Below are 16,593 nucleotides of genomic sequence, written 5' to 3'. Positions count from 1 at the left end.
ACTGCGACTCTCCCTGAAGTCAAGCTGCGCTACAAGTTTGGTCATGGTGGGAATCAGCTTAGTCCTAACCATAGCCGCTCCCTCCCGGAGCCTCTTCCGGTAGCTGCTGCCTGGCTCGGCGCCCTTGGTAGCCACGGTCGACAGCAGCTTAGCCAGATTGACCAGCGCAAGGTCGAGGTCGCGGAATGCCTCGTCCCCGCTAGCCAGGGACGCGGCCGACGTCGACATCGACTCCACTGACGTCGCCGGTGACACTGCGCCCCTCCTCCTTACTGGTGCCCACTGGGGAGCGGGCATCGCGTCTTTCGTTGCGGCAGGCCCCGCAACCACTGAAGCCACCTCCTCGATTGTCATCGTCTTTTCCGGCACCTCGGTGCTGGAGGATGACGCGCCGCCGTCGTCGGACGTTGGTAGTGGGGTCTTCCTTCGTCCCCTCTTTTTCCCCATCGATAGTCTGATAGGGTTGATCACACCCGAATCGCTGGCGAGCGCAGAGCGCATCGAGCCGGCGATCGGGGAGTGCCTCGGTTCGACGGGAATTCCGCTGCCCGTCGCACAGCCTCCTTCATCGTGGCAATTGTTGCCCCCCCAGAGTACGTGGGGCAGCGTGCTTCCACCGAGGTGGAAGCACGGAGGGATTCTCCGCCCGACTCGCGGGTGGTACCCTCCTGGGGTATTAACTTTAAACAATTGGCGATCATCATGAGATCCTTTTTTATTAACCAAGGGTTTGGTCCCCTGGGATCTATGACACCCTCGGGACTGGAATCCCTCCAGCCATTCATCCCATCGCCGGGTGTCGAGCTTGGGATTGGGGTATTTTTGAAGAGGTTTGCGTCCTCGCGGCTCCGACCAGTAAAGGCAGGAGCCCCCGTTCCCCATGACTGGGGTTTACGGTTTGGCCGACGGTGGCCGAAGCCTGTCCGTCGCCCATAACGCGGTGTGGAGCCACGCCGGCGAGCCGGTACCTCCCATATCTGGAAGGCTTTCCCCTGTAGCCAAAGCCGGGGACATGGCAACCCGCAGCCGGAAGACACAAAAGTGCCGCCAGCTCATCAGGCTCCCGGAGAGCCAACCCCTCATCCCCTGAATGCCACCCTTTGCCAGTGCAAAGGGCGTGGGGAGAAGGTCCCTCGCTGTCTCTCAAGGCAGCACCCCCTGAATACGGAGGCAACCGAGGAGAGCTGGGCGCAGTTCTCTTTGTCGCGCCATCCCACACAGATTCCTCTGCACGCGATTTTAGGGACGCACGCTTAAGCCCCACCGCCACGACAAGGCGGAACTACATTCGGTGGGGTATTGAGATAGGTACACTAGATGTTGCCGGCGGAGCGTACTGTCAAGGATTTATTTAAGATGGGTCTTCGCTATCAATTAAGTCAGTATGGCCTCATCTGTTGCATCCTTCTCGGACTTTCTTCGTAAAAAATCAATGGTCAAATGAAATGTAGAAATACTTGTAATATAGGTACTAAGTATTATTAAAACATGTCCAATAATTTGAGAATCACAAATAAGAAGTTATATATTTAAATAAATGAGAAAACTAGGTAATAAAATCCCCAAGTAAAGAAAAATACATTTATTTTACACAAGGAAAATGGTATAATCCAAAAACCTCCGATACTCCGAGGTAAATTCCATTTTCATTTATTCGGCATAGCGATGGAATTGTTCAATATCAAATTAGGGACAATCTTCAAGTAGGAAGCAAAATCCAGAGCTTGGATGCAGGACTAGGGGGAAATCGCAGTCACATCGCGACCAGCCGCAAATTATTCCTAAAGAAATAGAGACTGGTTCATCACAGGTCCTTTGTGATGGAGTCGCGCGACATTCGCTGTTGACGCGGTGCATGTTATCGGGACATTGTTCTACACCTGGAATTTATTAGAATTTTAAAGCTAACCTAAAAAAAAATTAACTTAAAATTTTATTGAATTGCTGTGTTCTAGTATTTTTAAGCGAATTTTACGAGTATTAGTGTCTTGATTTAGATTTTTCAGCCTCGTAAGTGCAGTAAATCACGCCAAATTGTCAACTGACAAAGAACTTGTGCTAATTATGAATGTGCATTTAGAATCGAAATATTGCTTACGTCAAGATGCTTGCTATAATAAATAATATATATTTTGTTACGTAAATAAAAATAGGAGCCAGATTAAAAAGAGCCCTTTTAATTTAACTTTACCCTTTGCCGTGTTCTAAATAGACATATTTCTGGCGTTGAATGTTAAATTTATAAATTTAACTCACATGTTCCATTGTAACTTAGACAACCACGTTTACCAACATTTCCATAGTAAAGGGCACTAATGCCATGCATCATCAATATGATCAACATTAAAAAGTTCATAACGTCTTGCCGGTATTCAATATTGTTAAAATGAATTGAAAATGAGAGCTATTGATGTGACGATGCAGAGTTTATCAATACTTAATGTTGCCGTTCAATCTTTTGTACATATTCTGTTTGTTTGTTAAACATTAAGTTTCCTATGTTTGCTATAAATCATTTCCTTCAGTAGGAGGGTAATCATTTTCAATTTTATATACAGTGTACGTATCACGCACGTTATTGCAGTGTCGGATGAAATGTTAAACTATTTTTAGTTTCTTTTTTTTATAATTCTATTTCCAAAAGTCTATTTTTATTTAGACTTATTGTTCCAGAATATTAAGTCCCTACTTATTTCCTTTAAATTGCCGAATGCTATATTTTAGATATATAAGCTATATATCTAAATGCTATATTCAGAAAGAAAAAAAATACATGTGTGCAATTCACACGTGGTAGAAGTGAAACCTTCCAAAATTAAAATACAATTATCCTAAGCGTCTTAAGTATATGTAAAATTTTGTCATTAGTAAATAATTGTAAGGTAGCGCCCTCTGTGAATTGATATTTTAATTTCACGTATAATCCTAAATCAAAATTCACTACAAGAGCTTTCATACACACGTTAGTATTAAAAAATCTCACAGATGGCGCTGTATTAAATAGTATGTATATTTCTGTCTCATTCTTTGCTGGCTTCATCCTACACATTTTTGTATTTGTGTCTCTTACCTGTCGTTTTTTCCGTTGCATCCGGTTTGAAATCACAACGATTCTATAGAAGTTTTCACTTCAAAAGTATTTTATATATGAGTCGTCTATTATCAAAGGTGGCAATCTGTGCATTTGGACAAAATTTTTTTATTGATATGTCAATACAGATTGATTTGAATATAATCGTCTCCTTCAAAGAATACGGTTCAAAACCTGCACTAAATAAAGGTTAATAGTTAACCTGTTATTTATCTAAGATGTCGTTCCGAAGAGTTTTGTGACTGCCAATGGAATACAAAGTCAATAATTCGTTTTTCTGATTTACCAATCATTGTCCAAAAGTCAGATTGCCGGCTTTGATAATAGTCGACTCATATAAAAGAAATTCTCTCAATCAATTTAAGGTAACCACCCATAGTATCGAGAGATTTCTGCCAGCGCAGATCCAATAAGTTTTGCATTAGACGCCTTCACTTCTAACATTAGGAGCAGGATTAGGGAATCTGGTAACCGTACCGGTCGAACTGGAAGAGTTCGACGTACAACCTAACTCATACGTTGGCCAGCTGAGTTTCTCGCCGGATCTTCTCAGCGGGTCGCGATTCCGATCCGGTAGTAGATTCATTCGCGAAGCAGCTGCTCTTGAGTTGTTAGGTCTTCTCTGGCGCTCAGGCAGCTGTTAGCAAATCCTACCCTCCTGGCTGAGCCCGTGCTCACCCACCTGTCCTGGTTTAATTGGAAAACGCCTCTAAAAAGGCCTCCGGGCCAGAAGTGATCCTTCTTTCACAAAAAAAGCTATGTTCATTATTATTGTATTTTATTGATTAATAAACAATATGTCATGATAGACAGTTCACTTTTTTAGGTTTATCAGTGTTTTCTGTTTTTTTTTATTGCATAGATGATTGGACGAGCTCGCGGCCCACCTGGTGTTAAGTGGTTACTGGGGCCCATAGACACCTACAACGCAAATGCCGCCACCCACCCTGAGACATGAGTTGTAAGGTCTCAGTATAGTTACAACGGCTGCCTCACCCTTCAAACCGAAACGCATTACTGCTTCACGGCAGAAATAGGCGGGGCGGTAGTACCTACCCGTGCGGATTCACAAGAGGTCCTATTACCAGTGGTGACCATAAAACGTAAGCTGGGCCGTGACTACCTATCCATAGTAAAAAACAGAAAACGGGCCCACATTTGCCCATTGTCTCTTTTGTAATACGAACTCGGTCTACAACTATTCTCATCCACTTTCTGACGGGGAATTCTCATGCTTGATGCTACGTTAGCCGATTTGCTGTCTCCCTTTTGCTGAAATCGGCGTTTACTCGGCAAACACTGTTACTACACCTAGCTAGTTAGTTATGTTGGTGAATTTTGTTTGTCTTCTATATGATTTCGGTGAAATTTAAAAGGCGATAAGAGGAACATAAATTACTAAAGGCAGGCAGCCATGTTTGATGTTCCATTTAGCTTACTTCCCTTTCTTGAAGTAAACAACAAAGTACCTAGGCCATGATGATTATCTCTGGTTTTGTTTTATTAGATAAGTTTAGATTTATTTAGATAAGTAATTCAGAGTCATAGATACTTAATGCAGAGTAGGTAACCTCGTCAGTACCAACGTGTCGAATGTGAATCTCTACATGGGTAAATGATATTACCATTAACAAAACAGTGAATTTTTTTATGCTATTAGCAAAACGTTTATCTATACTTCTATACTAATATTATAAAGAGAAAAACTCCAATAATGTAACTCAAGGTGTAAAAAAACACCTAACATATTCTTTACATCGCGTGCCCTGCGTAAACTATTGATGATAGCATAAAATAATGTACTACGGCTTTGTAGAACACATTATTATTTACAAAAGGTGTCGCGACAGCATATGTCTAGCTATTGTAGTTATGCCGCAATAAGTGTTCTTATATAAAAAAAAACAACGTCAAATATCGTTGAAATTTTTGTTAAAGACCCGAGCGCAGCCGAAGCGGGCCGCTAGTTATTTGATATACTTAATATCGACAATATATTAACATCATTACACCGGTCACTCACATGCGCACGAATACGCAAACCCGCAAGTGTAGGACGACATTTGCAAATGAATATGCAAAGTTTTCGCTACATTCGTGGTTTTCCAAGCTGTGTCGGTTTTTTAACAGACATCAAAGCGCGCGAACCGCGAACCTTCGCGTAGTCTCCCACACATTCGTTTGCCCAGTTGCGCCCAGTTGCGCCGACGATTGCGAAGGTAACGGACGTATCGCCATTTTCATAGTTCGTGACGTCTACTGTGTAGCGTATCTTCATCAAAAGAAATCCCATAAAAACAGCATGGCTGTTAATGATGTCTGGGAAAGAATTCAAAACTCTTTTTCTCTTTAATGTTCTATTGACGAATTAAAAAGGAGGAGAAATTCGTGAGACATTCGTAAACAAGTGTAGGAGGAAGCGCAAACGGGTTCGCAAATTGAGTATGCGAACCCATTTGCACAGCTGCTAAGTTTGCGAATGAATGTTTGACGGCCCTTCACATGCGCGCAAACATTCGTACAATGTACGAATATTTGCCCGCATGTGAGTGGCCGGCATTAGAATCAGAGTTTGCATTTCACGAAGAAGCTCTAACGATTGCATTCGTAGTCGAGATTCTCCAATTGGGTTCTAGTTGGGTTAATAGGCAATTTCAGTTATGTGTATATTTGTATTTGGACAATGATTTGCCGAGATATCCTAGGTATGATAAAGCTGCCGGTGGCTATTGTTATCGGAGTTTTCCAATTTATCATTACTACCTACTACTAATATTATTATATTATTACCTACGTCACTATGTACTCTTTGAGATAGACGCACGCATATGGCAGATTTACAGATTCAGTAATCAGATTTTATTTCGAAACAAAGAAAATCCTCATAACTCTTATAATTTTTTTTTATTACATTTCCCAAAAACACATATTTTTCCTTATTTTGTTATCCAAATATCATAATACTAAAACTAAACTATTCACATTTGTCGGATAGGATTGTCTTCATCATTGTCAACTCTTAGATTCTTTCGTAACCCGTAAGACTTTCTTGATTTAGATTTTTTAGATTTGACATTTTTAAGTTGGCAAGCGTCCAACTCAACGCAAAGTCCTGTTTCTTCGTCTAGTACCAAATCACCATTGCAATCACACCTAGACCATCCACAAGTATAACCTAAAAAAATTAACCACTAGTTAACGAAGATTATGTAAATAATATAAACTATATATTATAACTAATATCATGTCACTTTTTTCCCACGTTGGTAACTTAAGGGGCTATTCCACCTACACGCGGACGAGTAGGTGAGCTCACAGGCTCAACCTGAGAAAATTTACTAATACTAGCCCTAGCAGATCAGTGCTTCGCAGAATCTACCACCGGAGTCGCGACAGACTGTGAAGATCCGACGAGAAACTCAGTGGGCAGTGTGTATGGAGATGTCATTGAAACGACAGGTATGCTATGCTAAAAAGCGGAAAATCAAGAGGAATTATGTAAGCACCCGTGAATGTACTTAGTGCCCTAATCTGGAAATGCAATAGATCATACGTAATTTTGCTAATAGCTTTGAATACAACGCTTAATTTTTGAAAACAAAGTGTTTAAAATTATTAATTTGAAGTTTTTTCTGATTTATATCGTTACCATACACTACCCATTTCGTAAATTTGTGGATTGTCGCAAGTCCTTTGAGAAATTGTGTTCGCATCACATCTTGTGTGATACGGATGCATCAAACGTGGACAGTACGATACGCCTGAAAATGTAAATAATAAAAATATTTATTCCACCCACATAAACAATAAAAAAAATATGTTTTTTAGCATTTTGTAATTGACCGTTTTGTGTTAAACGCTTAAAGATTTTTTAACGCAAATTTTAATTTACAATAGCTAGGTACTTACAACGCTTGTTATACAATAAACATCGCTGCTGATAGTTAAACCCATTCACAAGAGATAGCAAAGAGATGAGACCAACGACCTGCAAATCCATTGTGATGTCGTCCGCGTAACACGAAGGTGAAAACAATACGAATTATTCCCACAGTCGACTCCGAATCAAATTTACCACGGTTGCGATTAACGTTTTCAAAACATTGCCGTAATTGTAGACGTTGAATCCTTATTCACGAGTAAAACTGCCTTGGTTAATATAATTATTCCGAAAACGTTGTTGTAATATTAAGTTGCTTTTTTAATTTATTGCGATCAAAATTAGTGTGTGATTTAAGACGATTTTAAGACAATTTCCATCAAAATTAGATGTGATAAAAGAATGAGTTTATAAAATAGTTAATGACAATAAAATTTCATTATACGAATTCTTTATTGTCATGTAATTATAAATACCTACGGTTATAGTAAACGAGTCGGTTATCATGTCTAGTTTCAAACTTTTAAGGTTATGACATAAACTTTTATCATAGCCTAAAGTTAATGCAAAAACGAGCTGTAATCACGAAATTACGACCTACTTAACCTTTGAAATTAATATAGCAGGCGGTTACGTCGTGTATTACGAAGTTCAGAATCGTCCGCGGTAGGGAAATGTGCCTGGCACGGAATTCCTCTGCGTGCGGCCTAAACCGCTTCGAAAGATAAGGTTCTATTCATTACCACCACGATTACTGCTGTCAGATTTTCCTATTGCATATTACAAAACCGTTTAAGTCAAAAGCCCCAAAACCTTATAGTTTCATTTCTATTTTTATTTTGGGTACCTACCTATTTAAATACTGCAAATTTAACATCGTCAAATAATTTTCATAACGTTCATGTCCATATTGCTTATAAAAATAAACAAACTTATTATATAGCCGCTTAACACTGGGTGTGGCGTGAGCTCGTCCACCCATCTAAGCCATAAAATTAAATTAAAAAAAACTGATTGGACGAATTGCGTAGATTACTATATATATCACGGAAATACAATCTAAATGGATTCACCACTATTGACCTAGTTCTACTTACTTACAAAGCAGGCACCGTAAGCTATTGCGGAGGATTGTTTTTGGGTCTTTACTTACTTATGAGTCTCATTTGTTAGAAAGCGATGAGGTATAGGATTAAAAAACACATTAGGTTTATTGATAAAAACCTTTTTAGGATAATTTGTTCAGCTCCGGTAACTTCAAGTGCTGCAAGAGATCAATTACGTCATATTAAAAAATAAAAATAAAAATCAATCATTCTAACAAGGTTAATGATATTTTAAATATCTAAAGGTTATAGTGTCAGGACATGATTATTAAGATACCGTTTACTATCGTGACAGATTTGAGTTAGGAACCTACTAAAAAACAAACAGTACCATTTCTGACCTTGACCTCTTTTAAATGGGTGATTTTTATGTTGCGCTAGGGTACGCTCAGCATTTTTTTTTATTTCATCGATGGGGCAAAGTGATTGCCGTAGTCCATAATGCCTGATGGTAGGACCTCTTTTACTGATGGTAGGACCTCTTATGAGTCCGCACGGGTAGGTACCACTACTCTACCTATTTCTGTCGTGAAGCAGTAATGTGTTTCGGTTTGAAGGGTGGGGCAGCCGTTGTAGCTATACTGAGACCTTAGAACTTGTATCTCAAGATGGGTGGTGCATTTACGTTGTAGACGTCTATGGGCTCCAGTAACCAGTTAACATCAGGTGGGCTGTGAGCTCGTCCACCCATCTAAGCAATAAAAAAAATGCCAATGGAAGCCAGACGGCTTAGCGGTGAACACAAGCAGGGTTATGGTTTCCACGGAATTACGGAAAGTTGAATTTTTAAAACACGATGTTATTATTTCACGATTAAGTATGTATTCCCTTAAAAACCGGTCACCGAATTACCCCATAGACACAGCCCACTGAGTTACTCGCCGGATCTTCTCAGTGGGTCGCGTTTCCGATCCGGTGGTAGATTCTGCGAAACACTGCTCTTGCTAGGGACAGTGTTAGCAACTCTCCGGTTTGAGACCCGTGCCCCGACTTCAGATTTCAGCTTCAGCGATTTATTATTATTCAGATTAAATTTTGTGATTTTCAATGATTGGCCGCCTAAGAAATACAAACACCAATACAAAAAATAGTTTAAACTCATGAAACAGAATACATATAAATAGAAGAAATGAAGTTACTAAAAGAATTCACTATTGTTCCAAGTTTTCAGTTTTGTACATTATTGTTTAGGAAAAAAAACCTAATATACATATAACGCAGGAACAAAAGGCGTGAGTTAGTAGGCACTTAGGTATTAGGTATTTTTATCTACTAAGATTAAATTAACATATCGCATGAACAATATCGAAGCCAAATAACTTATTGACATGAAAGAATTAAATTTTTTCACGAAATATAAAAACCGTTTTTGATTTCAAGCTAGAATAAGCATGAACAATTGCTGTAATGAAATCTACGACCGTCGCGTCGGCGATAAAATACAAAGTGATTTGTATATTAACGAGGCGACATGAATATTATGTGACGTCAGTTCAATAAGTTGAATAAAATAAAATTTTATTGACTACCTACTTCTATTTTTTTAATTTTTCATTAGTTAAAAATAGAATACCTACGTATTTAAAAAAATATATATAAGGATTCTGTGCAACGGCGTCCTGCGACAAGCTCGAACCGATATTGACGGGCGATTGGCAAGTATGTACCTATGTACGTAAATGTAAAACAATTCAACTGTCCAGATTTTTTCTCTAAATTATACGGTCTACATCTACCCATTTTGTTTTTAATTCCCTGTTGTCTCTCTTATCAGATATCAAAGACAAGTGACGAAAGCACTGCACTAATAGCCAAGTAATACTAACTTGGAACGGCGTTGAAATAGGGTAGACCGAGGTGAATCGGATCAAAATTTTTTGAGGTTATGTAAATCATACAAAAATGTAATTTATGAACTTTTATTGATATAATTGAAATCAGCAACAATCCAGCTACCCGATAAACATTTTAAAACTTAAATTGTTCATAAATTCTTTAAATTATAAACTAAAAACTTGAAACACAGAAATATCCGAATCGCCCCAATTCTCGGGGCGAATGGGATCGTGCGAAATAAATATTTAAATTAAAAATTTCTTAAGACTATGAGCTTTGGAATCATATATTTTTTTATAATAAATAATAAGAACAATTAGTCATTACTAATACATAAATCACATACATTGCGCCTTTCCCCCCTCCTATATAAGCACATTTTTCATGGCACCATTCTTCGTATGCATGGCACTGAATCCAATCTGCTGATGGTGGATGAATGAATTTTTCAGTTTATTAATACAATGCGAATCTCTCTGTTTTGAAGATAAACCTTTGATTTTTATTCTAAGCGTTCTGTTATTCTTCTCCTTTACATTGTCATCGGTCATTTTTTCTTTATCCACAGCTTTTTTGTCAGTCTTTTGTTTACTGTTAGCGTCTTATTCGAGGAAATTACTCTTACTCTGGGGTGATGTCAAATGTAAAATTTATTTTGTAATTTTCTCGTCGACATTGTACAATCATTCCAGACTTCCTTTTAAATTAGTCTTGTATAATACTGTTTCCAGCCTTATAGAATTCAGCTACTTTTCCCTTTTCATGCCGTCTATTCTTGCTCTTGACAATCCTTCTGGTTTCCGAAAAGTTAACTCCTTATTTATTTTCATAAAGCGATGAAACCAGTCCTGACCAGCCATTCCTACTTATTTGTTAAATTTGCGTTGAATGTTCTGACGTTCTGCGAATTGAAACAAATATTTATGAACCAGATTGGTTGTAATTCGAAAGCCACAAGTCGCCAAGTACAGTAAACGGCAGCTAAAATCTTTTCAGCATCTTCAGCAGTGTCTCATCTCAGATTGGCTGTCTACCACGTGTTTTAGTGGTATTGACACCCCCGGAGAAAGAAACTACCTTTTGTAAACTTGTGTATGGTTATTCGTAAATCATAGCAGCCCGACGTAACGTGAACTCTTTGGCCAGGATTTTATTTGCAGCTTCTCTCAATTTACTTGGGACCATTCTCCCACATTTGTCTTTATTGTATACCTGCGAACGATCTACGATGAAATAAAAATGTATCTATTAACTTCATTTAAAAAAGCGATCCAATTCGCCCCCGAAGACGTGATCCGAATAACCCCATATTAAAGACTTTTAAATGCGTATTTTACACATTAACCAATGACATTGTGCTTAAAAACTATATTTTTTTCTAAAATAGAACCCGTTCCCAATCAATATAAGCCATAAAATTCAAAGTTTTAATACAAATCCATTAATACCAAATTTTTTTAGTAAGTACTTACCTTAGATGAGCGCGAAAATTGTAACGCACACAAATACCTTGCTTAAGCGAACAGAGCTGACACACTGATGTACTAATTTAATCAAAGCACTACCGATGGTGGGAGATGCGGGATGGTAGAGGGTCAAAAAACAGTAGTCGCCTGTATTCTATTTCAACGCGTTATCCTAAATATTTAAGAATTTCTTATTTTGATCCGATTCACCCATTGATCCGATTCGCCTCGGTCTACCCTATAGGGAACTCATTAAAACTAAAAATCGTTGTAAGAACACATTAAATAATAATATTTTTCGTTAAACATGTGTCGGTGAAAAACGAATGTAGTCTAAATACATTTAATACAACAGTATTTTTGTGGAAGCCCTAAAACGGAACTCTGACAATCGTGGCGCATTACTCGCCAAATATAAAATCACCCCCTCTGACGGTGCGTCCTGAATTTCGTAATTTATTATGTCAACAATATTCATAAGGTCGGCCTTGGTCATGATATCATACCAGGTTAAATTGCTAAGATAGCTCGGTATTAGTGTTAGGTAACAACTTGTGTATTTATTGTGTTCCACAAAACAAAGACATTACAACTGGCATTATTCAAACAGTGCAAAAGAAATTTACATTTGAATTTCCTACAGACATTTGTTTTTTATCAACTGTTACTATGTTATGTCAATGTGTCAGGTGTATTACCTATCTAGTTAAGTGCACCGCAGAATCTCTCACATATATTGGACTTTTTCGCGGGAACACGAGGAGTGAAGTTGTGTGTGTGATTTGTTTTAATTTGTCTATTTAGTGTTGCTTCAGGCTTAAATGTGTTCCAACGGTAGTTTATTAACTGCTTAATATCTGTGAAAGTGCAAAAATGTGGGAAAATGAAACAAAGCCGCTGGACGTAAATTGTCGGGATCCTCCAAAAAGTCCACTGGAAAAATCTCAGTACTGAGATTATATTTCATTCCATATAATCTCATCTCATTTCATTTAATTTCATCCCAGTTGATTAATGTCTCAAATTAATCACCTTCATTTCATTTCACTCCATAATATCGTTTTTCATAAAAATAAAAATTTAAGTAGATTAAAATAGCACATGACCTAAAGCTCTTAGTTACCAGCTCAGAAAATCCCTGAAAAAAATCTCACTTAGATTAAGTTTGTAATAATCTATACCTGGGAATTTCATGCAGCGTCTGGCTGCTCTCTTCGTGTTAAATTTCGGGTCCACCAAATATGTAATTCATGAGAACTGTAACGGTCTTACCCACAGTTCATTTTCTTTGATCGCCATAGTTTTCGCGAATAATAGACGTAATTAAAAGTACTTTCACTTAGTTGTTCGCTACCACGAAAACTCGCTCAGGTTTTTGAAACGTTGGAAATAATAACATAAAAAATAGACCCGATATTAAATCATGAAAATCTTTATCTCATTTATAATTAGCTTTCTGCTTGCGTGAACTTCACTTTATTACGCGTGGACGGTTACTGGCAGCAGTACGAAATATAGCCCATATTATTATTCTTTTCAAAGCTTGATTCTATTTCCATACAATATATCATCAAAATCGGCTTAGTGGTTTTTCAGTGTTGATTTGGTCAGAGCGCGTGAAAACGTAACAAAGTTAGTTTGGTATATATAAAATTAGTATGGGTAAACTAACGGATCTTTATTAAATACAGATGGTGTTATGTAATATCAACACTTAAGGCTTCGTCAAACAGAACGCGTAATTAGCGCGCGTCAGACCGCTAAACTGACGCCGCGCTATGACGCCGAGATGTGTTGTACTACTATGGTAACATACCGTCAAACAGAACGCCAGCGCTATAAGCATAGCGTAGTCATATATAAGCGCTACGCTATAAGTCATAGCCTAGCGCTCTGACGCGCGCTAATTACGCGTTCTGTTTGACGAAGCCTTTAGCTTAGTAACGGAATACTGTGTACTTTATGTATGTAGTTTATTCCCGTTTCAACTTCGGGAATTACATAGTTAAGCCTAGTAGACCAATAGTAGGTCATGTCATAACCTACCTACTTGATTACCTTATGCAACAATACGTAAAAGTAACTATAATTTAACAATCACGGGATTTGAACACGTAGACAGAGAGGTTTTACCCCAATAATTCCCAAAATTAAGACGATTAGAGTAGATGACCATTGAAGGATTCATTTCCTTAAAAATTATCGAAGTTAAATTAATTTCAGGTGACTTCTTTTTATAAATCTATACTAATATTATAAAGAGGAAAGATTTGTTTGTTTGTTTGTTTGTTTTTGTTTCGAATAGGCTCCGAAACTACTGGACCGATTTGAAAAATTCTTTTTCCATTAGAAGCCGACATTGTCCCTGATGAACATAGGCTACTTTAAAAAAAAAAAAAATTTTTTTTTGGTTTCATTTGTGTTTTAATGTTTCCGAAGCGAAGCGAGGGCGGGTCGCTAGTACTTTATAATATAACAATACTCCTTTCGTAATTTTATAGTAAATTACTTACTATTATTGTACAATTTTATGATGTTACGTGATCTTCTTCAAGTGCCATCTGATAATGAAGGTCGGCGGACATTGATGCTATTTGGATAATAAATGCTTTAAACATATTTTTCCAAAATATTGATGCAGGTTTGTCGGCCACAATATTCTCCTTCTCCCTATGGTCCAAATTTTTATAGCAAGGTCTTGGATTACCAACTATATCAGCTTCTATTTAGGATTTTTCATTGTGCCCTAATTACCTACCTACTACAATTTTCGACGCTTATGCCGAGTAATTCATATTTTAAACGTCGTAATACTTTCTTATTCGTGACCACGATTTTTTGGCATCCGTGTTGAAACCAGTGTGATGGACATAATATTATATACGCAAAAGAATAAGCTCTGAGTTTTTGCCGGTTCTTAGCGATTGAAAAACTGCTTAGGTACCAAATAAGTCGTTACATTAAAACGTTACAAAAGCTTTTTGGAATATATATTATATTTTAAATTTTATAGTAATACATACTATCTAGAATATTTAATCAAAGTAATAACATAAGTTTACACGATTTAATACATTTTATATTAATTTAGCATCCATTTACGTAACCATAGCAACGTATAGCGAAGGGCGGCGCTTAATCACTAAGGCTTTGTAAAATTTCAATAGGTAGTCCAAGGATGTTTACATTGAAACACGGCCTGTGTTTTACTACAAAGTTTAATGGTAAACATTTTCTCAAAACAACAAATTCGGCATTGAAAATTCTGTGAAGCCTCAACGGTGTTTCTTTGAAATTGTATTGTTTCAATCATAATTGCTACATACCCTGTTTTAAGATAATTATAAACTTTCGTTGTTTTTGTTTTATATATAACATAAAGTTTTTTGTAGTCGATATATTGTGAAAATATCCAATGTACTTTGCAAACAGCGATAGCTGAAGGAAAACACAAAGAATAATAAAAGGAAAACATGATAATTTGATTGTTCTCTTGCTTGTTTTAATATACACACACATATCAACAACTTTTACGGTTTTGATTTCGAATTTTTACTACCCATTTCATTTTTATTTTATTTTATTTTACTATCATTATAATATTTCTGACATACTTTACACATTTCGTGGAAATAAACGAAAAAGATGTTGTTATATTCATCGACACTTGACTATTGTGCTAATCAACGTGTATTGATCTATCAAAATGAAAAAATAATATAATATGTCTATTACAAATAATATATAAATAATAGGGTGGCCGCTATCCCAAAGAAATTGTTTTTTTGTATGTGTGTTGGGCTTGGACAGATAATATATTGTAAAATAATATAATACCTATACTCTATAAGCTCTGGTAACAAGTCAACATCAAGTGGGCTGGAAACGCGTCTACCCACCCATCTATACAAATAAAAAGTATTTGTCCTCAGGAAGTATTTTACACGATCTACATAGCACATTTACAAAATTTCTTCTGCAAAAACCTTTCACACTCACGAAACTATGCTAGTAATATTATATGTAATAATTATAATGTAAACTCAAATTTAAAACTCTATGAATCCAAATCTAAAAAAAAGCTTGCCCGCAATCAAACACAAAACAACTTTCAACAATTCGAGAATTAACCGATACAATACTTACAATGCGTAAAATAGAAAGTAAAGTGAGACGTTGAAAAGTTTTAAAAATACTGGTGTCTAGATAGAGATTTATTTTTAACTATTTAAGTACCGTATTATTTATTTATTTTTAGTGTTCACACTATGCACCAAAGGAACAATAATAAAATTCTTAATATTTGTTAATGTTAAATGTTTATTTAATTATTTTGTGTCGTATTAATCTTTTCCAAACAAAAGTAATATAACTTTCTAATGAAGTTTTTTTCCACTCACCCCGGTATAAAACATCCATTTGTCTGCGTCATGTAGTTGTGCTTTTCGCGCCCACTCACATCTACCCACATGTTAGTTAAACTTGTTTTGAAACATTAATGGTAGAGGCTCATTTTGCACTGCGTCGCGCCAGTCGGTTCACTACGAGACTGACTGAGTGCTATGAATGAAAGTTCTTTTACTATTGTACATGAGAGAAAATTAGAACGATAGATTGCGCGCGCAACATTTTAATGAAAACAGTAGGAAAAATAAATCATTCTAATTGGAATCTTTTATGAACACCTACCCTATTAATCTGTGGTCAATTTTAAAAGCTTACTGGAAATAAATTATGTATGAAATATAGCAGTAGGTAATTTCAGATTGTAGTATGTAAAATTTTAAATTTGAGGAATACCAAAATAATTATGTACATAATATATATTTTTTTAAATTTTAGTATTACGCGAAATATTTATATTCCACTAAAAAAGTATACTTTTTTTGCACGCGTAGGCCATATTAAATTAATATTGTGTGCTCGATGTTCGATTTTAAGATCTTTACATATCCCTGAACATCAAGGTTTAATATTTAGTTTTATTCTTCAAATTTTGAAGTAAAACCTAATTACTTGCATAAAATTTGTTTTATTAATGTCACTAAAATCGGCAATATTCAATAAATATAAACAAAGAAAATTGGTTGACAAATATAACCAAAAATGGTATTTAAATATTTTTGCTTCAATATTTATCATCTTCATAATCTAAAATTATATTTTTGGATATTTGATAAGATAAGAGAACATCGTTTCTATTAAAATTGTGGT

At 36.6% G+C, this 16,593-nt stretch overlaps 3 protein-coding genes across 3 annotated transcripts in view; all 3 read right to left on the bottom strand.

The window, feature by feature from the left end:
- The window catches only part of LOC114241419 (ciliary microtubule inner protein 2B), a 31,465-nt gene extending 15,550 nt beyond the window's left edge, over nt 1-15,915 (bottom strand). The window contains exon 1 of the mRNA XM_089731064.1: nt 15,780-15,915. Coding sequence (XP_089587190.1) covers nt 15,780-15,850 — 71 coding nt within the window. The 5' untranslated portion in view covers nt 15,851-15,915. The remainder of the gene's footprint in view (nt 1-15,779) is intronic.
- On the bottom strand, nt 1,501-15,894 carry LOC149502078 (uncharacterized). The gene is made up of 2 exons (XM_089731066.1): nt 15,780-15,894; nt 1,501-1,880 (listed from the first exon to the last, which is right to left on the bottom strand). Exons 1-2 carry the CDS (start codon nt 15,796-15,798, stop codon nt 1,687-1,689), a joined length of 213 nt encoding a protein of 70 aa, XP_089587192.1. The 5' UTR covers nt 15,799-15,894; the 3' UTR covers nt 1,501-1,686.
- Nucleotides 5,699-9,249, bottom strand: LOC114241420 (uncharacterized). Its single transcript, XM_028172255.2, has 3 exons — nt 7,001-9,249; nt 6,751-6,852; nt 5,699-6,266 (listed from the first exon to the last, which is right to left on the bottom strand). The coding sequence occupies exons 1-3, from the start codon at nt 7,089-7,091 to the stop codon at nt 6,070-6,072; spliced, it is 390 nt and encodes a 129-aa protein (XP_028028056.2). The 5' UTR covers nt 7,092-9,249; the 3' UTR covers nt 5,699-6,069.
- Nucleotides 15,916-16,593: the final 678 nt, after the last annotated feature.

The sequence above is a fragment of the Bombyx mandarina genome, chromosome 11 (assembly GCF_030267445.1).
Source record: "Bombyx mandarina strain Sakado chromosome 11, ASM3026744v2".
Lineage (NCBI taxonomy): Eukaryota > Metazoa > Arthropoda > Insecta > Lepidoptera > Bombycidae > Bombyx > Bombyx mandarina.
The sequence above is the reverse complement of the archived record's forward strand: the minus strand, read 5'-3'. Positions and strand labels throughout refer to the sequence as shown.

Bases quoted from the DNA above. Each gene is read 5' to 3' on its own strand.
- LOC114241420 (XM_028172255.2), bottom strand. From the start codon at position 7,091: ATGGATTTGCAGGTCGTTGGTCTCATCTCTTTGCTATCTCTTGTGAAT. The intron at 6,853-7,000 runs GTAAGTACCTAG...TTACATTTTCAG, and splicing joins TTTATTGTATAACAAGCGTT to GCGTATCGTACTGTCCACGT. The intron at 6,267-6,750 runs GTAGTGTATGGT...TAATTTTTTTAG, and splicing joins TCCACAAATTTACGAAATGG to GTTATACTTGTGGATGGTCT.